Genomic DNA, 12,581 nt, shown 5'->3' on the forward strand with positions numbered 1-12,581 from the left:
TTAAATAATCTCCCCCCCCCTCACACACACACACACACACACACACACACACTCGTGAAGGAGGAGTTCCAGTGAAGCGGAGAAAAACACCGAAAATAAAAAAATGGTTTTGTCTGAAGAAGGATCATCATCAAGGCTGCGATGAGGCTGTCAGACGTGATGATGATGTCATCAAACCAAACACCAGCGACCGAATGGAATGTCTGCGGACGGTCAGCCTCTAGAGGTCGCTGTCATCATCAGCCGCCTGTCCTGACCCTCCTCCATGGACACGCTCTGCGCTGAGTCTCAGGCTCACGAGGCAGCGGACGGATGAACGCCGCCCTCCCGACCCTCTGCTGGGGTGAGCCCCCGGGTAGCTGGGACAGACTCCTGCCTCTCAAGTCGGCTCATTGTGAGCTCCGACTCAGGTTTCACAGAAGGAATCTGGTGCTGGACCTGGTCCCACCGGGCGGCCGGGGACCCAGGAGACCTGCAGGAGGACCACAACAACTGGCCTGGATGGGTGTCGTCGGTCGGGACCGGCAGAGAGCGGAGCCTTTCCGGGTGGCACTGCCCGATTCCCAGAAAGCTGATCTGAGCCCAGGTCAGAGCAGATCCTCCCAAAAGTCCCTTGGATCAGCATCAACAAATGCTTCTGCTCGCTGTTCACCCGAGAAGCGGGTTTCAGATGATGAGTCAGAACCTGAAGACACCTGAGCTAACTGGGTCGTGGGGAACAAACGCGCCTTTGTTCGGACGCTCCGGCGCTTACTGTCCACCTGTAGTTCGCCAAGAGACCAGGGGGATGAGGGGGCGTCACAGCGCCACCTGCGTCTCCATGGCTGCTCAGATTCAACTTCAGCGCCAGAGATGAGGTTTACTCAGCCAGAGAGTCGTAAACCACCGAGGTGAATTCCTGCTGCATCAGCGATTCTCAGACTGAACGTCTTCTCGCCGACGGTCGACCTTTGACCTCACCCTAGCATAGTCTTTAGAAGGTTTTCTGGACGCCTCCATCATGCTCACTCCACCTCAGTGAGCATCGCTTGTGTCCCGTCCTGTGGGTCAGAACAGCTGTTCCTTCAGTGAACTCAGATTTCCTCCAACTCTCATCAGAAGACTGTCACTTCCTGATGGCGGCTGAGCGCCGCTCGGGTCAACAGACTCTTGGGTGCGACAGGAAGCGGCCAAGTGGAAGGTAAACACACACTGCTAATGAGCTTACTGGGTTCAGGGGTCACCTGGAGGCCCGGGACCAGCAGGAGAACAGCTGGCCTGCTGGTGGTCCTGTGCCGCTGCTGCTCCACATGCTCCGACGACAGTGAAGGGTGGCACAGGGCTGAGTGGAGGAAGGTCCGCTGGTCACACGGTTCCTCTCAGTCCTGAGGTGCACAGACACTTCCTCACATTCCTTACCTGGGAGGTCTGAGAACACGAGAGCTTCCTAGGTCAGAGTGAGAGGCCCAGTGCTCCGTCGGAGACTCACAGGAGGCAGGCAGGACACAGCAGCTGGGCAGCAGCAGCTCACCTGCAACATCACTGTCCGGAGCCCCACAGACTCCTGGCAACACTGGGACGAGAACCGTCAGAGGCCGGGACGCGGGGGCTCACGTGGCTCGGCGTGAGGCGCTGGGAGGAATGTCAACACCTCAGCTTCACTATCAGGCCACAGATCAGGAGCGGAGCCGCAGAGACCTGACGGACCACAACACACCCAGAGCTCCTGGAGATACTGGGGCGGCGGGAAGATGTGATTAGTGAAGGAAAACACAGACCTGTTTCAGGAGCCGCCAGGTGCTGTTGTCATGGCAACAGCCAGGCAGCAAACCTGCCAGCTGGTCAGCGTGGTGGCATCGCTGCAGGGGACTCGAAGCGGTGACCTCTCGCCGACCAGACGGAAACCAGAGACCACTGGAGCCCGTCTGTTTTGGCCAGCTGTCGCCGTGACGACAGGAGACACTTGAATTCATTTAAAGTGGAAGAATGTTCCGACGCTCCTTCAAAATAAACCCCACAATATTTTCAATTCTGTCAGGGACTGACTTTTATTTTGGCGGCTTCAAGTGATGGAACCAAAATAAGTCTCCGCTCCAGCGCTGCACTGCTGACAGTCACGAGTGCCGTGTGTGTGTGTGTGTGTGTGTGTGTGTGTGTGTGTGTGTGTGTGTGTGTGTGTGTGTGTGTGTGTGTGTGTGTGTGTGTGTGTGTGTCGGCTCGATAACCCAGTGTGTTCCTGCCCGGGTCATGTGCAGTGGCCAGTAGGTGGCGCTACATCTCGACGGACACACGAGACTGGAGCGGCACCACGGTTTCATGAAGAGTCCTCCACTTGCTGATACACCGGGCAGGATGTGTACGGAGCGTCAACAACGACAACAGCATCTGCGTTGTAAAGTTGAATCACTGTTGTTCCTAATTATTGAGGAGACGTCAGAGGATTAAGCCCACTTCCCACAGCTTGTTACACAACACGCACAGATTAAAATGCCACGGTGACATAATCCTCAGATTAATCCCTTTTGTTAGAAGCCAGTGGGTCCACACTGAGCCTGTGACCTTTGACCCTCCCAACACCAAAACACCAGCCTCCGTCAGCCCACGCCCTCGGCGTGTGACGCTCGCTGACATCGGGAGAAACCTGCATCAACAAAGGCAAATGGAACGCTCTCTGCCGAGGCGACTGATGAATGGAACGCTCTCAGTTGAGGCGATTGACGAATGGAACGCTCTCTGCCGAGGCGACTGACGAATGGAACGCTCTCAGTTGAGGCGATTGACGAATGGAACGCTCTCTGCCGAGGCGACTGACGAATGGAACGCTCTCTGCCGAGGTGACTGACGAATGGAACGCTCTCTGCCGAGGTGACTGACGAATGGAACGCTCTCTGCCGAGGCGACTGACGAATGGAACGCTCTCAGTTGAGGCGATTGACGAATGGAACGCTCTCTGCCGAGGCGACTGACGAATGGAACGCTCTCTGCCGAGGCGACTGACGAATGGAACGCTCTCTGCCGAGGCGACTGACGAATGGAACGCTCTCAGTTGAGGCGATTGACGAATGGAACGCTCTCTGCCGAGGCGACTGACGAATGGAACGCTCTCTGCCGAGGCGACTGACGAATGGAACGCTCTCAGTTGAGGCGACTGACGAATGGAACGCTCTCTGCCGAGGCGATTGCACCAACATTGCATCAACCATGTGATTGACAGCAGAGCGAATCAGAACAGGGTCGGAGGTTAAACGGTAAAAGCATCGAAGTTTAATGTTTCAAAGTTGGAAGTGAGCCACATGATGTCTGTGTGTCAGGGCATGGTCGGGAGGTGGCACCCCTCCAGGTCCAGACCGGAATGATGAGCTGGGGGGTGACATCACTTCTGCCCGAGCAGCGACAGCTATGGAGGCAACAGGAGGGGCGGGGCAGGGAGAGGGGCAACAGGAGGGATGGCGGGGGGGGGGGGTTAAACACGGCTCCAGCGGCTCCAAGGTTAGCGTCGCCTTCTCACCTGTTTGATGAACTGAGAGGCGTTGAAGAGTTCGCTGCAGCCGTAGACGACCCGCTTCTGTTTGGACTGGTCAGGCACATGCAAACACACACACACACAGGTCAGGAGTCAGGAAGGGGGGCCAGCTGTCACCGTGTGAGGGGCACCGTACTTTAGCAAAGTCCACCAGGTTCTGGTACTCGATGTAGTTTCCTCCTCCGACCACGAACACGATCGCCTGCGGACGACAAACGCCAGTGTCATGTGACTCAGAGGGAGGAAGTAGTCGGAGCCAGCAGAGTGATGACATCACTTCCTGTGGCAGAGCCAGGACACAGACCTCTTGGAACGGACTCTTGTTCCTTGGAATGGAGCTGACGGGTGGAGAGCAGAAGATTGACAGCTGATCGGTACCTGATTGAGGTGAGTGGCAGGTGGTTACCTCTCACTGCCGCGGAGCATCTTGGGGTCGAAATATCGGAAGTCATCAGTTTCCTGTGGGAGGAGAAGACGCGGACACAGGTGTTGGAAGTGTGATCAGGAGCTCCTGGGACCGAGGTGTCAAGTGGTCTCACTGCACGACCAGGTCTGGCCTGAGCTCTGAGACTGATGCAACGTTTGATGTTTCAACTGTGACAGTGCACGCACCAAGAATGTTCTGCCCTCACGATGTACAACGGAACCATTGTTTCTCAAGCTGTAACTGAGAGCCTGTGTGTAACTGAGTGTGTGTGTGTGTGTGTGAGAGAGAGAGAGAGAGAGATGCTGCAACACACTCACAGGGTTGGACTTCATCTCCATCAGGTTGTCGAGGATCCGGGTCACGGGGAGATTCTGGACCAGACCAAAACAATGGAAATGAGGGTTAAAGCGTTTGCCCCGCCTCCTCTGTGGAGGCCCCGCCCACACGACATGGACGGGGTCCAGACAGAGCCTCCCCTTCCCAGTTCTGGCCTTGTGGTTCTTTACGAGTGCAGAGAGTTTGCTGCGGCTGGCTCATGGAACCATCAGAAGGTCCTGGTGCCGGCGCCGCCTGCCCTCTCGTCTGGTCCGGTCCAGCCCGGTACTGCAGCCAGCAGCTCCAATAAAGTGGCATTAACTGTGCTTTGGTGTGGCTGACGTGAGGCCAGCGACCGCAGCGTGAGGCAGTGACGGGGTGAACACATGAACACGCGGCTTTCACCTTCACCAATGCGAGGAACTGGACCAGAGCGCCAGTGACGTCACCAGTGAAAGAGTGATGTCACTGTGCTTCCCACTCCACAGCAGCACAGCTGCAGCCTTGAAAAGGCCTGTTGTGCAACTTGGGCACTGAGAGTGTGTTTTTGTTGTGACTCGCACTTTCCTGCAGATCTGGTGTCAGAGTTATGAGCCCTGCGGTTTCTCAGGCCACTAACATCCCAGCGGCTGGACCGGCATCAAGTCTTCATCAGGCTCATTTTGAAGTCGCCGCGACCGTCGAGTCGACGGCGGCACAGCAGACGTGAAGAGACACGTCGCAGGGAACATCCTGCTTTTGTTTGTCAGACAAGTGAAACCAAATATGAAGCGCAAGTGTGTGTGTGTGTGAGCCAACTTGGACAGCTACACCCATGTGCACACTTTCTGGGAAATACACCTCCCTGTGGGGACCTTTTGCAGGTCCCCCCAAGGTCCAGCCTCAATTTGAGGGTTGAACCTTCAAAATCACAGGGTTCCAGTTTGGTCCTGGTTCAGGTGAGCCATGTGTTTTGGACGGTAAGGTTTCAGGGGACAGGCTGCGGAAAGGGTGATGGCCAGGAGAGGTCCCCAGAAAATCAAAAAACATGACAGCGCCGTGTGTTCGTGGCTCACGTGTTGCTTCAGCACCAGGTTCTTCACTCCCTCCATCACCAGCTGAGAACCAGAGTTCATCACCCTGGAGAACAACCTAGAGGCCACAAGGAGACAGGAGGTCAGGGACAAAAGGTGACAAGGAAGCAGAGAAGGAAAGAGGTGAGCAGGAGAGGAACGCAGAAGGTGACCAGACAGTAGATACAGAAAGGAAAGGAAGAGAAAGTAGGAAGCAAAGAGACCAGAGTTCGAAGGAAGGGAAGGAGACACAGGAGCAGGTGGAGAGCAAGGTTCGGTTGGGTCAGCAAGGGAGACGTGAAGCAGCGCCGAGTCCCAGTGTGTGTGTGTGTGTGTGTGTGTGTGTGTGTGTGTGTGTGTGTGTGTGTGTGTGTGTGTGTGTGTGTGAGTCAGACTGGGAGACATAACGAACGGCGTGACAGTGGCGAACATGACATCAGGGCGTGTTCGGAGCTCTGCTTTGAGTCCAGAGGAAATCCCGCTGCTCAGGTGTTGACAGTTTAAGCCTCTCCGTGACGACAGAAGCAACGGCGGCGATGGAAAGTCAGGGTCACGTGACCAGGCCACAGATGATTCTTCACCAGTGAACAAAAGCCCTCACATACGCTCAGACGGAGCGGAGCCACACTCCAGTTACGAGTCCCCCGAGCTCAGCAGCGGCTGGTCATGTGACCACAGCCTGCGACAATCGCATGTTGGAAATCAACCACAGCGAGGAGGTTGGATGTTAGCGGAGCTGCATTGTCCTCGCAAGGTTCAGCTCAACTCAGCGAAGGAGCTCACACGTACGTGTGTGTGTGTGTGTTGACTCACCCCATTGGTTTGACACCGCTGTTGCCATAGTTAGCTGGAGTGGCAGCCATCTTGGTGAACGCCCTGAACATGAGAGAGCAGCGCGAGTTTGCAGGCAGACAGACAGACAGACAGACAGACAGAGGACGGCGTCACAGGTCACTCACTTCCACTGCTTGATGTAGTTGAGGGGTGAAAGGTCACAGCCGGCGTCCAGCAGAGCGGCGCGGTACTGCTCCAGGTCCGACTACAGCAACACACGTCACCAAACCAGTCAGCAGGTGTGAAACCAGACTCTGGGCCGCGGAACATGTGACACAACACCCGCAAAGCACTGACGATGACAGGGGGCGCCACTGAGCGGGCCTCGCTTCACAGTGCTGGAAACAAGCTCAGGCCGAACCACAGCGCCCATTGGCTCGAGAGAGTGAGTATGAAGCACCGTCTGTAGGGGGCGCTCTGTTAGACTGTTGGTGTCGTGAGAGTGAAGGCAGTCGACAGGGGTTATGACCCCACAGATATTCCAACAACGCAGAGCGGGGTACGGCACCACCTTCATCATCACCAGCCTGCTGTTGACATGGGCCCCTCAACAGGAAGGTCCCCTCCGTAACATTCCGGAGAAACAGTAGCAGAGAGGGGAAGAGAGAGGAGGAGGAGCAGATGAAGAAAAGAGTCTCTCCAGTAGCTGCTGGCAGGAGGAGCAAGAGCAGCAGGAACACGTGAGCTTTCCAGTGTTGTTGGAGCAGAGCAGAGGTGAGGAAGATGGACGGGAAAAGAAGAAGAAGAAGAGGAGCAGACTGAGTCCGTCAAATGCTCCCGGCGCTCAAGGTCTCACCTCGGACGGTGGCTGCACTGATGTGATGTAGAAGATCAGGAAGAGCCTCATTTTGTCCTCTGGCGTCCCGGCTGTTCCACACACACACACACACACACACACACACACACACACACCCCGCTACATGTGAATGGTTCCCGCCTCAGTGAGTGTGTGCGTCCGCGTGTGCTTCTACACACCATCGGGGTCAGTGATGATGTCCAGCAGAGATTTATCCAGCGTGGATTTGCTCATCAGCTTCTCCTCATATTCAAAATAGACGTCCAGTTTGCGGCTCTGAGGAGACAAGACACAGGTCACGGGCGAGGCCCCGGCCGAGGCCCTGCGCGAGGGCCGCTACCTTGATGTGGTCCAGGACAGCTGTGGCCACGTTGGTGTGAAGGTCGATGAGCCGCTTCTTCTCCAGAAGCTCGGGCAGCGAGCTGCAGAACACAAGGGCTGGTTAAAGCTGCTCCTCATTAAGAGCTGATATCATAAACAGGCTGGTGGGATTAAGAGGTCCCGCCGCGGTGGTCTCACGTGGAGCCCCAAGATTAGAGGACTCGCTCTGAGATGATGTTCTCATGGAAAGTCGTCTTTACAAGAGGCTGCGAACGAGACCACATTCACAAACGCTGTTAAAAATAGCGTGCGGCGCGGCCATTAGTCTGCCGGGCTGTTGTTCCCGCCGCCGCCCGCCGCCGCGTGTGTAAATGGAGGAGATCACGGAAATGTCAGCAAAACGCTCGTTAAAACCAAGAGGAATAAACAGCAGACAAAGGTCATTAAGCAGCCTGACGCTTCGCAAGCAACCAAGATGGGAAACAGTCGGCTCAGCAGGGAGACCAAAACACTGGGAGCACCACACGCACAGGTGGGCTGTGAGGCTCCGGGCGCGCAGGATTCCTCATTTGATTATCGCTGCAGAATATTGATTTATTGGCGCCAAGAAAACCGGTCCGAACCAGAAGCTGCAGCCGGGGGTGGAGAGCCACGTTCCTCCGCCGCCTTGATGCTTCCACCAGCCACCACTGTTTTCTTTGGCGGCGCAGCACACAACTCTGATGTTTTCATTCTAAATCTGAGCCACATTCACAACCACTGCCGGCCCGGATCCTGGTCATGTGACCGGCACTCACTGCTGGAGGTCTCCTCTCATGGTTTCCTTTCAAAGTAAAGCTCTGCCAGGTTACGGTACCTGACTGCTGAGGTTAGCTTGGCGGTGTTGTCTGACAACATGCTGATGGCTCCTTCATCCTCCCCCTCTAGACCCTGCGCACACGCACGCGCGCACACACACACACACACACACATGACTCAGGGTCAGAGGTCGCGCAGTCACTGCAAGCCAGCGCTCCTCACCATGATGCTCTTTAGTCTCTTCACTTCGTCCTCCTGGGCCCGGTATGAGTCCAGCTCCTCCTGGACCGACTCGGCCACCTCGGGGAAGGGACTGCCGACCCATGGGTGAACGTTGAAAGGGCTTTCTGTCACGCGCCTCTCTGCCATGTGACTCACCTCCCCTTGTGTTTCTGCCAGAACTTGTCGGCTCCGGTGAGGTCGTAGCTCTTTCTGCTCTTCTTCTTGGGCCTGGCACCGGCGGGGGGTGGGTCAGCCCCGGCCCCCTCCTCCATCACGACCCGGTTCAGATGAAACTCCTGGAGTAAGAAGAAAACAGCTCTCAGGTGATTCCATTACTTCCAGAATCTTTCTTTGGCAGGAACACTGGGTCTTTGTCCAAAGGATGTCTCATAAGGTGGACCCGGTCCAAAGTCTAACCGCCGGGACGTCATCTTTATCCTGATCCAGGACTGAGACCCAGACGAGGCGGATCATAATATCTCAGTTGCTATGAGAGCAGCAGAGCTCCTGCTGGGCTGGCGACCCGCGCTAATGCTTCGCTGTGAAACCGGCACCACCATCTGGAGCCCACCACCAAACACACTCGCAGAGTCTGGACCAGCCGCAGCCAAGCCAACACATAAATTAGGACCAAAAGACACAAGTGTTTTCACAGCTGCGTCTGTTTTTCTACCACAGGACGGGACCAACAGGGTCTCCAGTCCAACCTTCCTGGACCACAGCAGGAGTCCGACCCGACAGCTCACCAGGACATCGTGGATCAGGGCCTGATAGGTCCAGGTGTGGTGGAGGGGCGTGGCCATGTCCACGTTCCGGTCTGCCAGCACAAACAGAGGCCTCTGGAAACTGCAGAGCGCGAGAGTGAGCAGAGCATCATGGGAAATGGAGTCCTGCACTTGTTTCTTGCTTGACCTGAACGGTCCAGCAGCCATGTTGTCTCCAGTGAAGAGGCTGTTTCGTGCATCTCGCAGGTTTTCACGCAACTTCTTGTCCAGTTTCTGGCAGACAGAGGATGAAAACATCTTGGCTGTGACCTGACAGCACAGACACACACCTCACGGAACTCACCACAGCAACCATCTCAGCTGCGTTGCCACGGGGACACCGGATGATGGGGACGGCGCCTGGTGACATCACACAGGATCAATACACTTGTTCCAACCAGCAGACGTTACTGTGAAATCACAACGAGCCACGACGCTCACTGACCCAGTGTGACGAAGAAGCAGAAGAGACTGTCCACTATTGTGTCCATCATCATGTCCATGTCTGTGTCCTGCAGGTCGCCCCGGTTAATGGCTGCAGGCGCGCGCGCACACACACAGACACACACAGTCAGCTGGACTGACACCACGGCGTCGACCGGATCTGTGCCACTGTGTTACCATGATACGAGATGAGCTCCTTGTTTTGGTGGCAGAGGATGAACATGTCGTCTTCCAGGGTGATGAAGTTCAGGTACTGATCGTACACCTGAGGCACACGAGTCATATCTCACACCTCTGTCCACCTGCAGGATGAGTGACCGACAAGTGACCTTGGTGACTTGGTTGACGGCGTTGGCAGCTAGCGCTGCGCTGGCGATGTCCTCCAGCTTACTGCGACTAATGGCCGATATGAAGTTCAGGTAGTACGACTCATAAAGTTGATTCCTCAGATCCTGAACACACACAAAGGTTAGACTGAGGCGGTCAGCGGGCTCTTCTCTGGACACTCTACCTGGCATATCCTGTCGATGTTTTCCTCAGTGGGCATCACAAAATATATGGCGGGAACATCGGGAATGGGGTCTCTGTCTGAGTGGAGGAGCCTGGGGAGCAGCGCGCGCACGCGCACACACACACACACACACACACACACACACACACACACACACACACACACACACACACACACACACACACACACACACACACACACACACACACACACCTGCACTTGGAGACACTGAAGCGGTGAGCGCGCAGCGGGCGGCTTCTTACAGGTGCAAGGTGATGCCCATGTCGCGCAGCTCTTTGACGGACAGCAGAGGAGAGATGACGTCTTGGCCGAAACGGTCGTAGATCAGCACCTGGGTGCACAAACACTCGATCAAAGACGAGCGGCTCCACCTGGCGGTGAGAGGCGGGAGCTACCTTCCACACTGGCTCCGAGGTGGAGTTCTTCAGAGGAGCAGAGTTGAAGTTCAGCATCTTCTTCAGAGCCGCTGCGCGAGCACACGTCAAATGAGGGTAAAAACAAAACGGTCCATCAGAATGTTCCTGAGTGGCTGCCGCTGTCAGCACGTGGACTCTGCTCACGTCTGCCCATCTGCTCTACGTGTGTCGAGTCTGGTTTGAAGCCACAATCTTTGTCAGATGTGAGCGTGAAAAGGCGCAGTAACATCCTTCAGCCAGAAGCCGTGTTTGGAGCGCCCCTACTGCCCGGAGGTACTTAAGCGTCACCTGCCACTTGAAGACGTCAACAACCTAAACCAACTCCACCTGAGGTGTTGGACGTTCCCCAGCCGGTGGATGACGCCATCGCTCTTCTGCCCCGAACAAGTCAGATGGGGAGGAGAGATGTTGAGGTTGTCCTTTCAGCGCGGAGAAGTGCCTCCTCTGACCCCGGCATCTTCTCTAAAACAACCCTTACGTGCAGTCGACTAACCTCGACGTAGTTGATATTGATAGAAAACCCAGTCGGTTACGATTTCGCGTCCGCCAGCTCCACACTGGAGCCCCGGAATCACCGCTCCAGAAGCACGTAGACCTCTGTTTCAGCTTCGTTCGCCAGAGACAGCGTGGTCTCATGGTGACGCCAGACGGTGATGTCGGAGGTCGGCCGCGTCCCAGACGCTCCAGAATTGGAATGGGAGATGACCGATCAGTCTTGTCAGACAGCGGTCGTTTAGGGACGGACGTGACAAACGCTAACGACCGGTCGGACACGTCGGCTCAGCCTCGCCGCGTACTACGCTCTACATTGGGGTTCGCCTGAAAACAAACTCCGCAGAACAAGTTTACTGACCAGTCTGTTTCTCACGGACACTCGCCGCCATCTTGGATGTTGTTGTGACGGAGCACTGGATGACGTGGCCAGTGCGCGACGTCACCTACCAAATGATGATGGGCGGTGTCTGATGACGTCACGGGAGACGTGAGCGTCAAAACTCATTGAAATAACGTTCTCAACACATGTAGCGACTTCTGGACACAATGAGCAACAAGGGACAGAAATGAGAACGAGTCGGTAAACCACAAGTCGCATATTTGACATTTGACGAACCAACACTGCGGAACTGGAAGAACCCATTATCACCGTCAATATCTTTGTAATTCCTCACGACTGATCTGGACACATTCCCTGGATGCAACTGTAGAAATATTGGAAATGTAGGTGTAGGTCATGCCATAGCTCCCCCACACGGGGGCAGCACTTGATCGGTTTGGGGGGAACAACCCGCCAGTCGCGTTCTGTATGTTGAGAAGGTAAGATGTCTGAGTGTTGTTGTCGGTTCAGTTGTGTCCGGTATCTCTTGTCCAGTTCGTCTGTGGTGTCATCTGTGTCATATCATTAACTGTTGTTCTTTGGTTTCGTGAAAACAGATTGTAAATTGTTTGTCCATGCGTTTAAACTTGAACATTGTCGACTAATTGGAGTCGTGTTCTGTATGTTGAAAGGAGTAAAAAGTCCATGCACAGCTTCTGAACCGTAGCCACTCGTCCTCTCTTCGCTCCACCCTGCGCATCAAACCCCAGGAAACACAGCGCACACAGTACCGGCGGGTGCAGCGTCGTCGAGGCAGCGCGGAAGTTTGGCTTACAGAAATGACGACACACATTGGTTTCTGATTTTTTTTTTCTTCTAGTGTGGTGACATTCTTTCCACAATTGTCTGTCCTAGCAGGTGGTTTTTCCTCGACGTGACCCATCATTTTCACGCAGCTGTTGAGGCTGAGTCCGGGCCGTCTGGGCTAAAGTCGCTCTGGAAAGTCAGCATTGAGCACTTTGTTTCGTTTAGACTGGCCGTCTGCTCGTCTGTTCCGTGATCATTAACGGTTTCAAATCTTTCCATGCGGCATTTGGCCATCATTTATACAACTTGTAGTTTTTTTAATTGAATATTGAATAATAAATGGATTAATTTAGGCTAAAATATAGCCCAATTATTCACGGCAGAATTTTGGTCCAAACTTCAGACTCGTCATCCGAGTGCTATCATAGTTTCGTTGTGGAGGCCAGCTGTTTAAAAGGGTTCGGTTGCTCCAAATAACTATCCGCCTCCATTGGAGCGTGAAGACAGTGCCCCCTCCACCGGAGCCTCTCTGAAGGA

At 55.0% G+C, this 12,581-nt stretch overlaps 1 protein-coding gene across 1 annotated transcript; it reads right to left on the reverse strand.

The window, feature by feature from the left end:
- Positions 1-3,072: 3,072 nt before the first annotated feature.
- scfd1 (sec1 family domain containing 1) lies at positions 3,073-11,360 on the reverse strand. Its single transcript, XM_053844500.1, has 25 exons — positions 11,277-11,360; positions 10,403-10,473; positions 10,250-10,338; positions 9,987-10,077; positions 9,805-9,927; positions 9,653-9,740; positions 9,477-9,566; positions 9,336-9,391; positions 9,180-9,265; positions 9,014-9,113; positions 8,424-8,563; positions 8,268-8,358; positions 8,104-8,177; positions 7,267-7,348; positions 7,106-7,202; positions 6,927-6,997; positions 6,256-6,335; positions 6,110-6,172; positions 5,300-5,375; positions 4,247-4,300; positions 3,909-3,961; positions 3,807-3,840; positions 3,639-3,704; positions 3,488-3,553; positions 3,073-3,376 (listed from the first exon to the last, which is right to left on the reverse strand). The coding sequence occupies exons 1-25, from the start codon at positions 11,305-11,307 to the stop codon at positions 3,353-3,355; spliced, it is 1,896 nt and encodes a 631-aa protein (XP_053700475.1). The 5' UTR covers positions 11,308-11,360; the 3' UTR covers positions 3,073-3,352.
- Positions 11,361-12,581: the final 1,221 nt, after the last annotated feature.

The sequence above is a fragment of the Synchiropus splendidus genome, chromosome 16 (assembly GCF_027744825.2).
Source record: "Synchiropus splendidus isolate RoL2022-P1 chromosome 16, RoL_Sspl_1.0, whole genome shotgun sequence".
NCBI classification, from domain to species: domain Eukaryota; kingdom Metazoa; phylum Chordata; class Actinopteri; order Syngnathiformes; family Callionymidae; genus Synchiropus; species Synchiropus splendidus.

Coding starts and splice junctions, on each gene's coding strand:
- scfd1 (XM_053844500.1), bottom strand. CDS start 11,307: ATGGCGGCGAGTGTCCGTGAGAAACAGACTG. Junction 9,567..9,652: donor GGAGCTCATCTCGTATCATG/GTAACACAGTGG, acceptor GCGCGCCTGCAG/CCATTAACCGGGGCGACCTG. Junction 6,998..7,105: donor CATCATCACTGACCCCGATG/GTGTGTAGAAGC, acceptor TGTGTGGAACAG/CCGGGACGCCAGAGGACAAA.